We start from the raw sequence: 18,766 nt of genomic DNA, 5'->3' as shown, positions 1-18,766 counted from the left end.
TCTGTATCTCTCTCTGTGTGTCTTCCTACATCTCTAAAGAGATAATTTTTAAAGGCAAGTGTATTTGGGTGAAAAAAAAAAAAAAACTCTGTGAAGTCCACTTACAATTTTGTCATGATACACATTTTCCACAAACTTTTGGGGTACCCTGGTATCTGTTTTCCTCCAGCTAAGTGGATTGCATGTGGTAAAGGCGCTTTGCTCCTGGGGAGTCTAGGGTGGAGCTGGCCTCGGCTGCACTGGAGTGGAAGGCACCCCCCCCAACCCCAATCTCCCACCTGCAGGCCCCTTCCCTTTTACAGCCCCAGCAGTAAACAGGAAAATCCTCCTCTCAGTCTGTTGGAGACAGGAGAGACTGGATACCAGAAAACGAGAGGGCAAGGGAGGCAGCTGAAGACGAGGGGTGGGCAGACTCCGAGCAGGGAGCCAAGGGACCCAGGAGAGCTCCTGGGGCAGCCCGCAGAGCCCAGCTGGCGGGATCTTGCCCCCCACCCTAGCCACTCCTGCCCTCGTGTGAGACAATGAAGCGATGCGCTGAGATCAGACAGGGCCCCAGTGGCTCCGTGTGCACAGCTGTGGGCCCTGCAATAAGGGAGCCTTTATGGCCTCACTCTGGTCACGCAGCCTCTGCCTCCGTGGCTGCTTCCAGGTACAGAGAGAAAAGGCAGGCAGGCACGCTCGCACTCGGCAAGTCTGTGGCTCTGCTTCGAGCCCCTCCCGAGACCCCCACCTCGCCTTCCCAGCGTGGTCCCAGGTTTCTGGGTTTCTCTGTCCCAACTGAGCAGATCCTTTGGCAGCATCCTGCCCTCTCCTGATGTTTATCACCCCTGCCCGGGAGTGCTGGAGCGGCCGCCCACGAAGGGAAAACCAGGTGATGGCTTCCAGAGCGAGGAGGGCCCAAGGCCGGGCTGGGTCCCTGAATGGTTCTGTAGTCAGCTGGTCTACCTGGTCTGGCCCAGGAGAAGGGCAAGTGGCAAAGAGATCAGCTGCAGAGCGCCAGCAAACCGAGATGTCCTGGACTCCGCCTTCACGTCACGTGCACCCTGAGCTGCTGGAGGGGCCAGGGCGGACGGCTTCTCTTCTGGGGGCTGAAGCCCCACCCGGGGTGATGGCAGGGGTGGGGAGGCGGGATCCTGAGCCTTAGAAGTCACCTGTGACTAAGACTCATTCCAGGTCATTAAGCCTCGCTTTTTCCCTCTTCTTCTGAAGGTCAGAGGTCACGCATTTATTTATTTTAAAGATTTACTTATTTATTTGAAAGTCAGAGTTACACAGAGAGAGGAGAGGCAGAGAGAGAGAGAGAGAGAGAGAGAAAGATCTTCCATCTACTGATTCATTGCCCAGATGGCTACAACAGCCAGGGCTGGGTCAGGTCGAAGCCAGGAGTCAGGAGCTTCTTCTGGGTCTCCTTTGTGGGTGGCAGGGGCCCAAGCACTTGGGCCATCCTCCACCGCTTTCCAAGGCTGCTAGCAGGGAGCTGGATTAAGTGGAGCAACCGGGACTCGAACCAGCATCCACATGGGATGCCGGTGTCCCAGGAAGCAGCTTTACCTGCCACACCGTGGAGCCAGCCCCATCCATTCATTTATTGTTGCTTTATTTTTTAAAGTTTTATGTTTATTTATTTTTATTTATTTGAAAGGCAGAGAGAGGGAATGAGAGAAAGATCTTCCATCCAATGGTTCACTCCCCAAATGCCCACAACAGCTAGAACTGGGCAAGGCTAAAGCCCAGACCCAGGAACCCAATCCACATCTCCTACACAGGTGGCAGGGACCCAAGTACTTGAGCCTTCACCTGCCACCTCCCAGGGTATGCATGAGCAGGAAGCTGGATTGGAAGTAGAACTGGGACTGGAACCCAGGCCCTCTGCTATGGTACGTGGGCAGCCCAAGCAGCCAGAGGTCCACACCCAGAGGTCATTCTTGTGGGTTCACGGCTCTAGGGTGAAAATGACCTGTGGGTGACAGCTAACAGGACAGTGAAGACCAGGCTCTTGCTCAGGAGTCCACAGACCACGGAGACGACAATGCCGAACACAGGGATCCTGGGGAGAGAGGAGACTGGGTGATGGCCGGCAGGGGTGTGGCCGCAGCGGAGAGCTATGGACTCCCTCTGCACCCCAACCTCATGGAATCCCTCTGCACCCCAACCTCATCCCCCAAGGGCCTCCCACAGCTTCCTCCTAGCGTCTGCCTCTGTGCCATGCAGGTTATCCCATTGCCCGAAACTATGAGTTAGAAAGATATTTAGTTGAGCTCGGGGTCCATGAGGCCTTGGCCTGGTTAGCCCCAGCTTCCTTCTCTGTGATGAGCAGGTAGGAAGCCTGTCTGTTCTCAGGACTCTGGCCTACTTCCCGTCATTGTCACTTCTCGTTTTAGCCTCAGATTCCCCATCTATAAACCAAGAAGACTCTAGCCCTGATTGGATCCCGGCATGATTTTTTTTTTTTTTTTAGCAAGATGATTCTAAAAGTCCCATGCAACCACCGATGCATATCATTAAAAAAGAGAGATACAAATAACAGGAGCCTGGGCTATCCCAGCTGCAGGCAGCTGGGGATAAGAACACAATGTATGCCACTAAGATGCAAGGACAAATGGAGAAACAGGTAGTGAGAGAAGAACAGAACACTGACACCCGGCTAATGCGGTGTGAGTTAGCCTGGAAGGACGAACTAGCAAGGAGGGATGTGACGCACAGGGGCAAATTGCCCCTCTGTGCGGAATCCACACCCCAGCCTCAGCCCTGTCCTTGTGTCCCCAGGGCTGCCTGGTCAAGTTCAACCACTGGAGACACTGATGCGGGCCAAGGAGCCAGGGGCAGGGAACAGAGCAGGGAAGACAGCGTTGCTCCCGCCCTGGGCGGTCAGTCGCAGCAGCACTGCCCACGGTGCCAGCCTCCGCCCTGGCTCTGCCAGCTGCAGGAAGGCTCCCCCACTCTGGGCTCCATTAACTCCACTGCTTCTCCCCAGCCTGTGCTCCGCCTCAGGTGTGGCTCCCAGGCCAGGACCACTTCCAGCTAGCCACCATCTGCGCCTCTCTCTCTCTCTCTCTCTCTCTCTCGGGCTGCACACGGGCCAGCAGACTCCCAGAGTACCTGGAAATGCCTATGTCCCCAGATGTAAATTCTCCAGCTCCCGCCGCCAGGAGAGGAGCAGCACTGGGTGTGAGCCCTGGGGCCGCAGAGCCCCCTTGGGGCTTCCTTCCCAGCCCAGCCTGGTCTCCCTAATGGCTTTGCCTGCCATCACTTCCTAAAACTCGTTAATGACAGGGGAAGCAGTTCATGTTTATTTTAAAAGGAATATTTTTAAAATACTAAACTCAGGTTGGTAAGCTGCTACGGATCTTTTACCTATTTATTATCAATTACCCTGCCGATTGTTCCTGGTTGGCTGGTTGGCAGACCATTTGCATGTGCTGTAGGTAAACAGAATGCCATCGATGTTCGAAGTTCTCTTAAGAGAATTTCATTTGAATAAACTATTTAAAAAATAAAAGCCGTATCATTGTCTAAGACTAGGTGAATGGTTATGTACGCCACAGCTTTTCCAATTGATAGAAAAGTATGCACTCATTGCAATTATAATGAAGACTGGATAGCAAGAACAAAGAATAATTTCGGTGGGGAAAGTAGTGACATGCGTGTAATTAGAATTACTGCTGTGTTAAAGGAAGTGTAGACATGAATCAAGACTAGAAGATAATATGGAGAAAAAAGACATGTTAGATTAGCGGGAATATGGAAGAGTTATCTCGCTCTCTGTGTTAATTCAATATTTAATGATAAACACATTCGCAGTCAATCGACATTCAATAAGAGCTGCAGAGGGCCGTGCATACCAAGTTAGCGACTCTGACGGCGCAATGAGATTTTGCAACACACACTGAGGGGGCTCCGGAGCTCCCGGCCTGCCACGGCTGCTGAGGGCAGCTGTGCTCCAGGGGCTCCTCCAGCCTCTCTAGTGCATGCACAGGGTCCCACTTGCCCAGAGCCACACTGTCTGCCTGGTTGGCCCCAGGATCCAAGTCCCCCTCACCCCCAGAGCTTCTCCCACTACACCATCAGGCCCTGGCTGGCTGAGTGTACCGCAATTCGGCACAGGCGCCATCTCACTCGCCTTACTCCTCTGGTGTGCAAGGCCACGAAGACAGTGAACTGGGGGAACAGCAGCCTCTCTGGGAGTCACCCCCTCCTCTCTCTGTCACCACTTCCTTCTGGGAATTCCCACACAGCCGGAAGTGACTCAAGTCTGCTCCTGCCCCACCCTTCCCATCCCTCACTGCCCATATCCTTTTAACCCAAGGACTGGGGTACAAAGGGCTCCATGCTCCAACCCGGCGCCTAGAGGCCTGGAAACCATACCTGGTGACATGTGTCACATTTGTAAGGTGGACTCCAGTCCTAGGAGTGGAGACAACAGCAGTTGACCTAGGTGGAGTTTGGGTCAAGGTTCTGGGCCTGCTGTGCCGTGTGCTCAAGACCTTGGGAGTGGTAGGAGTGAAGATGGGAATTGGAGTCGGGCTCTGTGGAGGATGCTTGTTCGAGGTAGGCATAACTGATTGACCTGCAAGAAGGCACATTTAATGGATGGATAGGTAGATGATGATAGATACAGATACAGAAATACGATGGATCTGTGGGAGACCCAGAGGAAGCTCCTAGTTCTTGGCTTCAGCCTGGCCCAACTCTGGCTGTTGCAGCCATGTGGGGAGTGAACCAGCGGATGGAAGATTATATATCTCTCTCTCTCTCTCTCCCCCTCCCTCCCTGCCTCTCCCTCTCCCTCTCCTCTGTTACTCTGCCTTTAAAATAAATAAAATATTGATAAAAGATAAATACAATGAATGGGTGGATGGATGGATAGATGGATAGGTGGGTGGGTAGATGGATGGGTGGATGGATGGATGGATGGTTGGATGGATGGATGGATAGGTGGGGGGTGGATGGACAGATGGACAGATTGATAACCAGTAGGGTAAATGGAGCTATGAAGAGAAATGAACATGTCCATTCAAGATGCAAGATTTTCTTTTGCTAAAATCCAAGAAATAGTATGGGGTCAAAGACAGTAAGAAGTAAAGAAAAAAAAAAGGATGAGCAGGACAGAGTAGAGGTAGGGAGGAAGAAAGAGAGGGAAAGGAAAAGAAAAAAGAATTTTCAGGCATTTGCATTGTTGGAAAGCATTGCCTGCCATCTTCACCAAATGATGTGCACCCCCATCTCCAAGAATGCTCCCTCATTACTCTGCATTGACCATGAACTCTGTCTTCCATTCACCTGCGCCTGGGACACTCTGTGGTACAAGTTATCTTTCATTCATACATCACATACATAACTTGTCCTCCTTAGGCTTCAAATTCCTTCGGTGTTAGAAATGTACCCTGTCTCCCTTTCCTCTGTCTTTCTTAATTCATCAAATCAACACCTGCTGAGAATCTAATGTATGCCAGACATCGGATTAGGAACTGGCGATACAAAGCCCAACAGGGCTCAGGCCCTCCCCCTGAAGCGTTTAGAGCTGAAATGGGGAGACTGAGAAGCGCTGGAGGTTTGCTCCCCAAATGGGAGCCATGAACCAGCAGCACCAGCGTCCCCTGGGAACGGATTCCATGATAGACCCCCGAGTCGGGCTCTGCATTGAAAAAAAAGATCCTGGGCTGGTCTGTGGCCCCGGGAAGATGGGAGAAGCCCTGCTCCGGACGCACCGGGAGCACCACCAGGAGGCTTCTGAAGAAGTGACTGCTAACAAGACCTGAAGATTGGGCCTCAAGTGTCCCAAGTCTACCAGTCGCCTTCCCCTAAACCCCTGCCTCCCACGGCCATAGCTCCAAACAGTCTCTGCTCCCTAAGGGGGATCCCAGGCTCAGCAGCCCCCAGCTCAGCATTGGGGGACCTGCCACACGCAGCCTCTGGGAGAAGACACGCTGCTAGGAGCCCTGAGTCGCAGCTCAGCTCTCCCACTGCCACCGCCCCAGCCTCCCCTGGCTGCCTGTCCCCACCCAGGCCCAGGTCACTCACCCTGAGTCACCAGCAGGCGCACGGGATGGAACAGAACAACGGGGTCCTTGGGGGGATGGTAGATGACACAGCGATACAGCCCTGAGTCCGCCACCCGAAGCTGCGTCATCCGGACGCTCAACATGGCCTCATCCGGGTCGTCTTCCAGTTCGTACCGCCCCACCCGCACCGTGCTGGGCTTCCCCGAAGGCCTGTCCGTGACCACCAGGGTCAGGGGCTCCTGGCCAGGCTCCAGCCTCTGCCATGCCTTCTGGCTACTGGCATACTTCCAGATGTTGAAAGGGCAGCTCACGGTCAAGTTCTGCCCCGCTTCCAGGACGTACTCTTCCTCGTTGTCTTCAGGTGCTGCTCCCAGTTCTGTGTGCAGAAAAGAGAGGTGCACTCTGGGAGAAAGGTGGCCTCTCTTTGGGAAACACAAGGGTGCAGGAGCTGCCTGTTTAAGCTGGCACGAGGCCCCAGGCCTGTCCACCCTGAAGCAGGGTGTTTTTGTTGTTGTTTTCACTCCAAGAGCCAAACGGCTTCTGCTCCATAAAAATCAGATTTCATAACTGATCATTTCTACAGGTAGAAATGGCCTGACCTGAGGCAGAACACAGGACATTATGCTAAGGCCCTGAGTGGCTGGAACATGACAGAAGGGCAAGATGAGAGAGGGGGACGGACAGGGTAAGAGCTGGTTGCAAAGGCATGCTCCTGGCAGGCAAGCTAAGGAACAGCACCTAAGCCGGGGCATAGGGATCAGCTCATGAGATGCTGTTTTTCCACTGCGTGGTAAGAGGCTGTCTGAGCAGGTGGAGGATCCGAGGCCGGGCTGGGGGCAGTGCTGGAGAGAGCTGGCCATGTTATCTGAGTCATGGACTCAGCTGTGCTCTCAAACCACTTCCCTTGAACTTCCCACTGCCCTGAGCCCAGAAACTGCCCCTCCGATTTCAAAGCCAAGGACTCACACTTGTGTTCCTCAGCTGGGGGCGATTTTTGTCCCCCTGGGGACAGTAGGCAATGTCTAGAGCTCTTTGGGGTTGTTATAACTGGAGGCTGGGGTGGCTCGAGGCCAGGGGTGCCACTCAGCATCCTTTTAAGGCAAGGTACAGCTCTCACCCCAAATGCCAACAGGACCAAGTGTGAGAACCCTGGGTTATAGGACAGCAGCTTCCATCACACCCTGGGAGGTTGAACCGGGCTGACCACCCAGCACTGGGGATGACCCTCTGGCCTGGGACACAGGGGCCTGGCTAGTGGGAGGCCACGCGCATGGAGGTGAGAAGATCCAGGCCTGTGTGTTCAGCCGGACACACAGGGCTCCATGATTTAGAACATAGCTCAGGTACTCAGGCCTGGGTACCTTCCTCTGTGGGACACCAGACAACAGGCTGGACGGTAACGCTGGGTCAGACTGAACCACTACAGGCTACTGCTACAGATGACTTCTGCTGCTGCCGCTAAGACTACTGCTGTCATTAGTATCACTGTGGTAATTAATACTACTGCTGTTACTGATGCTGCTGTCATTAACACTACTGCTGCTATTTATATTACAACTGTCATTAATACCACTGCTGGTACTACTCCTGCCGTTAATACTTCTCTTGTCATTAACACTACCCTTGTCACTAGTACTACTGCTTCATAAATACTGTTGCTGTTACTAATATGGATGTGGCTGCACTCGGGGTAATCTTTGGATGGGTGCCCAATGAAAATGCCCGAGTTGCCTCTTTGGTGGTGCCCATGCCTGCCCACCAGGACATGCCAACAGCTCCGGCAGCCTCAGCCCACCTCAGCCTGATGCTGGCAAGACCCAACCCCAGGGCGCCTGAAGATTTTCAAGGCAAACCCAGACTTGAAGGCCACTTCTTCTGGGACTTCTGTTTCTCCCTCTTTCTTTAAGATTGATTTATTTCTTTGAAAGGCAGAGCTACAGAGAGAGGGAGACACAGCGAGATCTTCCATCTATTGGTTCACTCCCCAAATGGCCACAACCCCCAGGGGTTCCAGGACGGGGTTCCAGGCCTCTGGCTTTGGCCTAACCTAGCCCTGGCCATTACAGCCATTGGGGGAGTGAACCAATAAATGGAAGAGCTCTCTGTCTCTCCCTCTCTCTGTAATTCTGCCTTTCAAAGGAAGAAGAAGGAAAGAGAGAAAGAGAGAAAGAGAGAAAGAGAGAGAGAGAGAGAAAGAAAGAGAGAGAGAAAAGAAAGAAAGAAAGAAAGAAAGAAAGAAAGAAAGAAAGAAAGAAAGAAAGAAAGAAAGAAAGAAAGAAAGAAAAGTAAAAGCAAAGCAGGGGACGCACTGGTGCCTGAGGACCTGACTCCCATCTGCCTGGGTTTCGTCCCCGCTCCAAGGAGCCCTGAAGCAGGGCTGACGGGCGGTCTCTGCGAGGGGCGGCCCGTGCCCTGCAGAAGCAGGGGATCCCGGGAGAACCCCCTCCCTGCGTCCGCGCCTTCCCAGGACCAGCCTTGTTTTCCATTCGCCTTAGGTTCCCGTGCATAAGATCAGGAGGAGGCGCGACTCAGGCCCCACTATGGCAGGCATAGTGCAGGTGGGCACTGTCGCATCACAAGAGGAAAAGGCCCAGCCATGCGGGACCCTCCTCCAGGCCTCAGCCACAGGCCTCCACCCACCGAATGTGACGGAGGCCTAGGGCCTTGACCTCTGCGACAGTGGGTGCCAGGCCTCTTCTGCTCCTGTCTGGGTCCTCAGCAGCCCCCTCCCTCTCCCCCCTCCTTCTCCCTCTCCCTTTTCCCCTCCCCCTCCCCCTCCCCTCCCTCTACCTCTCCCTTTCTCTCTCTGCTTTTAAGAAAATAAAACTTCTGGCTGGCGCCGCGGCTCAACAGGCTAATCCTCCACCTTGCAGCACCAGCACACGGGGTTCTAGTCCCAGTCGGGGCGCCGTCCCGGTTGCCCCTCTTCCAGGCCAGCTCTCTGCTGTGGCCAGGGAGTGCAGTGGAGGATGGCCCAAGTCCTTGAGCCCTGCACCCCATGGGAGACCAGGAGAAGCACCTGGCTCCTGCCATCAGATCAGCGCGGTGTGCCGGCCGCAGCGTGCCAGCCACAGCGGCCATTGGAGGGTGAACCAACGGCAAAGGAAGACCTTTCTCCCTATCTCTCTCTCTCACTGTCCACTCTACCTGTCAAAAAAAAAAAAAGTAAAAAGAAAATAAAACTTCTTTAGAAAACAGACTTAGAGTCACAGACAGAGGCCTGCCAGGGTCTCCTCCCAGAGGCCTCCCCCGCTCACACCTCTTCCTCGCCTTACCTGAGACAAGGAGTGTCCACAGCAGCCCCCAGAGCCCAGCCGTCCTCATCCCGGTGTGCACCAGCTCCCAAGGCCGCCTCGGGCTCCCGGGACGGCTGCAGTGAGCCGCCCCAACCTCAAGGCTCCGGGAAGTTGCACAACAGGACATGAGGCCATTCCTGGGAGGCACCAGGCTCCAGGTTCTGTAACCCCACCGCCGCCCTGGCTCTACACGCTTGGTTATGCATCTCTGAACCCAGTTTCCTCTTCTCTGGGGATCTTTCCAACTTCCCAAAACTTCAGAGCAAATAACTGCCGCGAATTCTGACCCTTGTGCTGGACTGTGTCCTGGGCGGCAGCCCCACCCGCACCCTCTACCTCAGTGTGCTGGCTGCTGACGTCTGCCTTCCCCAGCTTCCTCTTCCTGTGACCCCCTCCCATGGGACAGCGCGCTAGCCCCACTGCCCCTGCTCCCAGTGGACTGCACATAGGACTGCACCGGTTTGAGTCCCGGCTGCTCTTCTTCTGATCCAGCTCTCTGCTGTGGCCTGGGAAAGAAGTAGAAGATGGCCCAAGTCCTCGGGCCCCTGCACCCGCATGGGAGACCCGGAAGAAGCTCCTGGCTTCGGATCAGTGCAGCTCTGGCCATTGCAGCCATTTGGGGAGTGAACCAGCAGACAGAAAATCTTTCTCTCTGCCTCTCCCCCTCCCTGTCTGTAATTCTACCTCTCATATAAATAAATAAATAAAATATTTTCTTAAAAAAAAATTCCTTTGAGCCACTACTGCTTGTCAACATCCTACCCGGTGTGGCAACCACCGGTGAGCAGCACCGTGCCCCACCACCGATTGCGCCACTTTGTGCCATTTGGTCCCCTGGAGCACGCTGCCTGGCTTCCACCCTGTACCGGTCCTGGGTGGGTACGTGCCCCATCAGAAGGAGGAGCCTCGGTCTGGGCCACGAGCCCGTGTGTCTCGAGAGCCTTCCAGGGAGGCACACGGGCGAAGCCCACCCTGCTTTGGAGTGAGGTGTGATGCTCCTGACACCTTTTTCCCATGGAGCTGCCATGTGCTGACTGTTCCTCCCACTGCCCAGGCTACTGAGCTAGGGTGAGCTCCAGAGGCCACAGAACAATGCCAAGCAAAAGGTAATGAAATGGTGCCTGGCAGGGTGTGGCAGAGGGGACATAGTTAAGTGTCACCATTCACACAGGAGTGTCAGTGGTCGGTATGGGGGTGTGAGTCAGACCTCAGCCCCTGGCGTGACCCTGCATGGACAGCCATGCCCCATACACAAGTGGCCATCTCTGTAGCCCTGGGTGCTGCCTTCCCCATTCCCCACCCTCATGGAATTGTGACTAATCCCCAGCACCACACAGCTGAGACTCTGACGGTCAAATACAATCGCCCTCAGCACTTGGTCCCTGTCACCAAGGACAGCAGAGGACGTCAAACAGCCCTGAGATAGACACTGCATGGTGCTGCAGCCCCCGGGGCCTGGAGAAAACCCTTTAAAACATCGCCAGAAGTGGAGAGGGCGGGGACTGGCATTGTGGTGTAGCAGATCAAGCTGTCTGTGACACTGGCGAGCTGCATTGGAGCGCCCATTCAAGTTCTGGCTGCTCCACTTCTGATCCAGCTCCCTGCTATGGCCTGGGAAAGCAGTGGAAGATGGCCCAAGCATTTGGGCCCCTGCACCCACGTGGGAGACCCAGAAGAAGCTCCTGGCTCCTGGCTTCAGATCAGCCCAGCTCTGGCCGTTGCAGCCAACTGGGGAGTGAACCAGCAGATGGAAGACCTTCCTCTTTCTCTCTCTCTCGCTCTAACTCTGCTTTTCAAGTAAATAAATCTTTTTTATAAATAAATAAATACATTTTAACTTAAAAATGAAAACACTAAAAAGGCTGAGGGATGCCAGCCCCAGCCCCTCATGGGTCGACTGGGACAGCCAGGAGAGGGAGGCCACGGCCTCGGAGGCCCACACAGAGGCCGGAACCGAGGCCGACCACAGGGAACCACTCCACATGCCAGGAACTCACCAGCTAAGCTTCCAGAGAAACTCAGAGAAGAAAGCAGCTGTAGCCACCTAGAAGTTCAGGCATTCTAAAGATGCTAGCTACAAGGGGAAAGGAGAAACTGATTATCTCCCAGGGCCTCCTCCCGCCAGGCCTCAGGGACGCTACTGCCCAGAGGCACCGGGCCCTGTCCCCCTCTTCTCCTCCCTCTTTTCCTCTTATCAACCACAAACAGAAACCAAGAACCTTGGCTTCAGGTGGCTAAAAGCCTTAAAAAAAAAAAAGTGTCACTTTAGCTACAAGTCCAAGAAAATAAAGAGAGAGAGAGAGAGAAAGAAATTTCACCATTAAGTCCTCAGCCACAACCAGATAGCAGGGCAAGGAAATGCAGGTGACTTTTCAAATTTTTAAATTTTATTTATTCATTTATTTGTGAGTGGCAGATACAGAGGGAAAGAGATAAAGGCAGAGACAAACGCCCACGACAACCAGGGCTGGGCCAGGCTTGAAGCCAGGAGCCTAGAACGCCATCCAGGTCTCCCACAGAGGTGGCAGGGACCTAGCATTGGAGCCATCACCTGCTGCCTCCCTGAGAGCATGTTAGTAGGAGGCTGGAGTGAAATGGAGAGCCGGGCCTCGAACCCGGGCCTGCAGTGGAATGGAGAGCTGGGTTTTGAACCAGGGGCCTCAGACGCAGGACGAAGACAGATGGCATAAGTGGCGTCTTAACTGCTGTGCCGAACGCTCACCCGTTACTCACTGACTCATGAGCAAACCCTGAGATACAAGGGGAAAATAAAAGATCATCAAATTATATGTCATTTTCATGTAAATATGTAATAGATAAGTTGTGTATGTGACATACTTGCCATAATTTTGATTCATTTGAAAATTCAACATTCATCTATTCATCCATATACTAAAGAATTTATATGGCCGGCGCCGCAGCTCACTAGGCTAATCCTCCGCCTTGTGGCGCCGGCACACCCGGTTCTAGTGCAGGTCGGGGCACCGGATTCTGTCCCGGTTGCCCCTCTTCCAGGCCAGCTCTCTGCTGTGGCCAGGAGTGCAGTGGAGGATGGCCCAAGTACCTGGGCCCTGCACCCCATGGGAGACCAGGAGAAGCACCTGGCTCCTGCTATCGGATCAGCGCGGTGCGCCGGCCGCGGCAGCCATTGGAGGGTGAACCAACAGTAAAGGAAGACTTTTCTCTCTGTCTCTCTCTCACTGTCCACTCTGCCTGTCAAAAAAAAAAAAAAAAAAGAATTTATATGACAGGAAGATTTTTTAAAAGTACTGATTGTCTTTTGTGCTTCTCCTATGTAGTCGTAATTTTAACAAAATGCCAGTTGGCAAAATTCATGGACTTAATATTGAGGCTTGGGTGCTGGTGCCGTGGCTCAGTGGGTTAAAGCCCCAGCCTGCAGTGCCAGTATCCCTTATGGGTACCGGTTCCACTTCCGATCCAGCTCCCTGCTAATGCACCTTGGAAAGTAGTGGAGGACGGCCCAGGTGCTTGGGCCCCTGCACACATGTGGGAGACCTGGATGAAGCTCCTGGCTCCTGGCTTCAGCTTCACCCAGCCCTGGCTGTTGCTGCCATATGGGAAGTGCACCAGCAGATGGAGGATCTCTCTCTCTCTCTCTCTCTCTCTCTCTGTGTGTGTGTGTGTGTATGTGTGTGTATGTGTCTCTATCTGTATCTCTCTGTCTCTCTTCTCCTTTTCTGTAACTCTGCCTTTCAAATAAATAAATCTTAAAAAAAAATACTGAAACTTGAATTATAGTTGTACCCAAGGAGTCTATTAAATTAAACACTCACCCTATAATCTTGAAAAAGTAACTAAACAAAATGTTTTTAAAAATGTACATGTACCATTTTAACTGCAGCCTTTTTTAAAAAAAAATTTATTTATTTGAAAAGCAGAGTTACAGAGAGGGAGGGAAGGAGGGAGGGAGGAAAGGAGAGAAAGAGAAAGAGAGAAAGGTCCTCCATCCACTGGCTCACTCCCCAAATGGTTGCAACAGCCAGAGCTGGGCCAATCCAAAGCCAGGAGCCAGGAGCTTCTTCCAGGTCTCCCACGTGGGTGCAGGAGCCCAAGGACCTGGGCTATCTTCTACTGCTTTCCAAGGTGCATTAGCAGGGAGCTGGATTAGAAGTGGAGCTGCTGCAATTTGAACTGGGGTGCATATGGGAGCTACCCCATAAACCTGCTATGCCACAGCACCAGCCCGACCAAAAAAAATTTAATTCTAAATACTAAAAAAAAATCCATTAGAATTAATAAACAAGTTCATCAGACTTGCAGGGCACAAGGTCAACGTATAAAATTATCTCTGGTTTTCTCGGCCCACCTCCAACGCCCCAGGAAAGCACAAGCTGAAGGTAGCTAGGGACTCAGGGAGGTTTGTGGCTGAAACAGCTTGGGGCACAGCTCTGCCCAGACTCGAAGTCCCCGGGACTCAGGTAGGGTGAGCCTGGATTCACCGCCACACCGGGAACCAGGCACTGCCAGCCCACGCACCTCCCCCCAGGCTCCCTGCTCACCACACACCCTCCAACACCTCTGCAACACCACCCAAGGAGCGCCGCACGCCAGCAGACATGGAAACACCAAACATCGGGCCAGGCTCCACGTGTTTCAGTCCTCGGAGGGTGCAGGTTGGCATGAGCAGGCACAGACTCCACGGGACTGGATACAAATTCCGTTTCCCTTCTGCACCCAAGAATGCCGAGTGTGATGGAAATCGGCATTTCCGAGATGCTGAGCTACAGCTAGGAAGGGGCTTATCTGAACAGGCCCCTGGCTGGCTGTGCCCCCGGGGCACCCGGGAGATCCAAGCTGACACCAGGGCCGCCTCGGTGCCCTCCTGCTCTGGTGACTGCTCTGACGGGGCGCAGGGCATGGGGCGCAGCAGCTGCCCACCGAGCGCAGTCGGAGGGAAACTCTGCAGGTCCTGGGAGCCAGGGTTTGAATAGTTCAAGTTCAGATGGCAAGGGGAACCTGCGTTTTCCATTTTGAGAGGTTGTGGGAGGCTAGGGGGACAGAAGAGAGGAGATGGCACTGGACTTTCACGGAGGCAAGGTCAAAGGAGGGAACCTTGGGGGAAAAAGAGTAAAAACAGATGTGCAGCTCAGAGTTTGCACGGCCTGGGCCAGAGGCAGCCACCTCCCAGAATCCCACGTTCTCTGCACCTGAGGCCCTCCTGGGGAAAGTGCTTTAAACGCCAAACCAGGGTCACACCCAAGTCACAACACTGGGCCCCCGGACTTTTAAAGCTCCCGGTTGATCTCAGTGTTCAGACAAGTCTGGGCATGGCCAGTCTGGCTGTCCACGTGGACAGGGAGGAAACTGAGGCATGGGAGGCTGTGGGGAGCATCTCGGACTAGACTGTTACTGGAATTAAGACTTATTCTATACATCTGCTCTCCCACAATATGGCGCTGGGAGAGGAGGAAACAGCTTCTACTCAGCTGCCTCCAGTTCAACCAATAAACAGCAGGACCTGCTCCTGATTGGAGGAGAGCAGCGTACTCGGCGTGTGGGTAGCAGAGTTGGGATTGGTGGAAGAGGACTATAAAGGAGGAGAGAGACAACATGCACCAGGAACATCTATCTGAGGGAACACCTGTGCAGCCCCCGAGAAAGCCGGCCGGCGGTGTGCCGCTCCCCCGCGGAAGTGGGGAATGTGGCAGGGGGAACTGCCCTTCCACGGAGGTGGAAGGGACGGTAGCCAACCCGGGAAGAACCAGCAGCAAACCCGGGGAGGGCCGAGCAGACAAAAGAACAGCGCAGGGTCCTGTGTCGTTCCTCCACGAAGAGGGGGAGCGACATAATGGTGCCGTGACTCGGATAGGAAGCCTAGGCAGGGTTTAGTGTCGTTCCTCCACGAAGAGGGGGAGCGACAGGAGGCCTTCCTGGTTCCCGGTGAAATCTTGGCATCTGAGGCTGAGGCCTTGGGGCCCAGCGCTCCCTGTACTGCACATGCGCCCTCCACAGGGCAGGACGCAGCGCCAATGTGGTCTGCAGCCCTGAGCTGGGGGCTCCACCCAAGCACAGCCAAGTTCTGGCCTATGCACGGCAACGGGGTGAGGGACAGGCTGCCCTGCCCCCTGCTGGCCAGAGCGCGCCATTACCACCTGCAAGCGACAGGTCTGAGAAAGAACGACCAACTTCTTACCCAAACTGAGTGTCCCAGTTCGTGAACTCCACTTATCCAGGGCTCCTTTAATATCTACCATGAATATTTGTGCAGTTTTGTGTATATAGGGTTCACACATATTTTGTTAGATTCATCCATAAGTCTTGGGTGGGTTTGGATGCTATTGAAATACCGTTGCTTTTAATTTCATTTTTCTATGATACTCTACAATTACATAGAAACTCAATTTAGCTTTCCTATCTTCACCCCATTCTCTGAGACATTGCTAAATGCTAGCGTTGATTCTTTCAGCTTCTTGTGTAGATCACTGAGAATTTAATTATACACAGGCGTGTTGTCTGTGAATAAGTATGGCTTTCCCTCTCCCTTCTCAACCTGTGTTCCTGTATTTCTTATTATTACTTTATCAAAGTGGTTAAGCCTCCAGTTAAGCCGCGATGCGAGGCAAATGCCCTTTTATTGGAAAAGGGTGTTTCTTTGCATTCTGAGTTTGCTAATAGGTGCTAATTCTTAAAAATGCTTTTTCTACAAATTTTGAGATAATCATTGTTTTTCTTCCTTTCTTTTTAATATTGTGATTTGCGGTGATTGATTTTTCTTTTTTTAAGATATATTTATTTGGGCCGGCGCCGCGGCTCAATAGGCTAATCCTCCGCCTTGCGGCGCTGGCACACCGGGTTCTAGTCCCGGTCGGGGCGCCGGATTCTGTCCCAGTTGCTCCTCTTCCAGGCCAGCCCTCTGCTGTGGCCAGGGAGTGCAGTGGAGGATGGCCCAAGTGCTTGGGCCCTGCACCCCATGGGAGACCAGGAGGAAGCACCTGGTTCCTGCCTTTGTATCAGCGCAGTGCGGCGGCCGCGGCGGCCATTGGAGGGTGAACCAACGGCAAAGGAAGACCTTTCAATCTGTTTGTCTCTCTCTCTCACTGTCCACTCTGTCTGTCAAAAAAAAAAAGATATATTTATTTGAGAGAGAGAGGTCTTCCATCCTCTGGTTCACTCCCCAAATGGCTGCAATGGTTGAAGCAGGGTGAATCCAGAGCTTTCTTTCAGGATCTTTCAGGAGTTTCTTCCAGGTCTCCCACGTGGGTGCAGGGGCCCAAGCACTTGGGCCATCTTCTGCCGCTTTCCCAGACCATAGCAGAGAGCTGGATCGGAAGAGGAGCAGCCGGGACTTGACCTGACACCCATATGGGATGCTGGCACTGCACGCAGCGGCTTTACCTGCTATGCGACAGCGCCGGCCCCCACTGATTGATTTTCCAAATGTTAACCCCACTCTGGATTCCTGCCATAACCCCGTCTGATCACGGTGTATTCTCTCCGCCATGCGTTGTTGCAGTGAGCAGGCAATGTGCTCCCAAGGAAGAGTGGTCTGTCATTGTACTGTCTCCTAATTCTCTTCAACAAAGCAAGAGATTGCATGGGGCCAGGAGGGAGCTCTTTCCACATGGAAGGTGGTGACGGGACAGCATGGAAATGCAGCCGCTGTGTGCTGACAGCCTAGAGGAAAATTAGGCCAGATTGGGACCAGATGACGTTAGATCACACAGGCACATCGTGCAGGAATAAAACCAGCTGAGGGTTGACATGCGTGGACACATGGAGATGAAAGTTTGATACAGAGATTAGAAAGGGATTGATGAAGATGCATAGAATATGAAACAAATTTGTAAGTAAAGCGGTTGATACCTTCAGGGAAAATAAAAAGCTGAACCACAAAGGAAGCTGCAGGACAGGGTGCGAGGGAGAACACCTGCCTGGTCGTGCGTGAGCTGAGCTGTCTGGGCACTGATGTCACTGGTGATGGCTGACTGAGAGCATACAGGCAGGGGCAGGGGGAGGTGTGGGGCGACGTGGGACAGGAGCAATCCTCATCCCCCACGGTGGGCATTTCATGGATAACGCCTAGAATTTTAATACAATCACAATATGAGGATTTTAAGACAATCACAAAAACCGGTGCTGCGGCGTAGTGGGCTAAGCCTCTGCCTGCAGCACCAGCATCCCATCTGAGCGCCGGTGCCAGTCCTGGCTGCTCCTCTTCCCATCCAGCTCTCTGCTATGGCCTGGGAAAGCAGTAGAAGGTGGCCCAAGGCCTTGAGCCCCTGCACCTGCGTGCAAGACCCGGAAGAAGCTCCTGGCTTCGGATCAGCTCAGCTCCGGCCGTTGCAGCCATCTGGGGAGTGAGCCAGCAGATGGAAGACCTCTCTCTGTGTCTCCTGCTCTCTCTGTAACTCTCTCTCAAATAAATAAATAAAATATATTTTTTAAATATAAGGGTACCGTTACCAAGAGTCAACCTGCCGCATCAAAATAACAAGGCCAAGGTCTGCGGCCGAAGGAGAGAGGAAGCTTAATCTGTCAACAGAGCACAGCAGCAGAGCTTGCGGTCTCCAGACTGCCGTCCTGCTCAGTAGGGGTGGTCCGGGGCCATTAAAGGGTGCAAGCACTGGTGCCTCAGCTCACTAGGCTAATCCTCCGCCTGCAGCGCCAGCACGCCGGGTTCTAGTCCCGGTCGGGGCGCCGGATTCTGTCCCGGTTGTCCCTCTTCCAGGCCAGCTCTCTGCTGTGGCCAGGGAGTGCAGTGGAGGATGGCCCAAGTGCTTGGGCCCTGCACCCCATGGGAGACCAGGAGAAGCACCTGGCTCCTGCCATCGGATCAGAGAGGTGTGCCGGCCGCAGCACGCCGGCCGCGGCGGCCATTGGAGGGTGAACCAACAGCAAAGGAAGACCTTTCTCTCTGTCTCTCTCTCTCACTGTCCACTCTGCTTCTCAAAAATTAAAAAAAAAAAAAAAAAAAGGTGCAAGCCATTAAGGGGGAGTCAGGGGTGAGAGGAACAACAGGTGTGGACTGCCGCACATTGGCTTCCAGTGGTAAAAGGCTGGTTGGAGTCACGACGGGCGACAGTCGCTTTCCTGCTGCAGTCACAAACCCAGTGCCCTGGTCTTGCTGGCCAGGGAGGGCAATGGCTTTGCGACCCCAGCAGCCTCTCCAAGGCCAGTTCCTGGGATCCCCAAGCAAGCGTTACTATCTGTCGCATTGAACAGACACCAGTTAGGCACAGGCTCAGCGGCTGGCTTTTGTTCATCAGAATGTGAACAGGAAAAGAAAGATGTATTTGCTCCAGTTACTTTGTTGGTGGGAGGGGCAGCATTGTGGTGCAGTGGGTTAAGCTGCCACCTGGGCAAGCATCCCATATTGCAGCGCCTGTTCCAGTCCTGGCTGCTCCACTTCCAATCCAGATTCCGGCTAATGCACCTGGAAAGGCAGCAGAAGATGGGCCAAGTGCTTGGCCCCTGCCACCTAGGTGCAACATCTGCAGAGCTCCTGCC

At 53.6% G+C, this 18,766-nt stretch overlaps 1 protein-coding gene across 1 annotated transcript; it reads right to left on the bottom strand.

Moving 5' to 3' along the window:
• Window positions 1-1,595: 1,595 nt before the first annotated feature.
• LOC138849805 (triggering receptor expressed on myeloid cells 1-like) lies at window positions 1,596-9,522 on the bottom strand. Its single transcript, XM_070074673.1, has 4 exons — window positions 9,278-9,522; window positions 6,022-6,378; window positions 4,366-4,567; window positions 1,596-2,047 (listed from the first exon to the last, which is right to left on the bottom strand). The coding sequence occupies exons 1-4, from the start codon at window positions 9,423-9,425 to the stop codon at window positions 1,942-1,944; spliced, it is 813 nt and encodes a 270-aa protein (XP_069930774.1). The 5' UTR covers window positions 9,426-9,522; the 3' UTR covers window positions 1,596-1,941.
• Window positions 9,523-18,766: the final 9,244 nt, after the last annotated feature.

This window comes from Oryctolagus cuniculus, chromosome 5 (genome assembly GCF_964237555.1).
Source record: "Oryctolagus cuniculus chromosome 5, mOryCun1.1, whole genome shotgun sequence".
Taxonomy (NCBI): Eukaryota; Metazoa; Chordata; class Mammalia; order Lagomorpha; family Leporidae; genus Oryctolagus; species Oryctolagus cuniculus.
The sequence above is the reverse complement of the archived record's forward strand: the minus strand, read 5'-3'. Positions and strand labels throughout refer to the sequence as shown.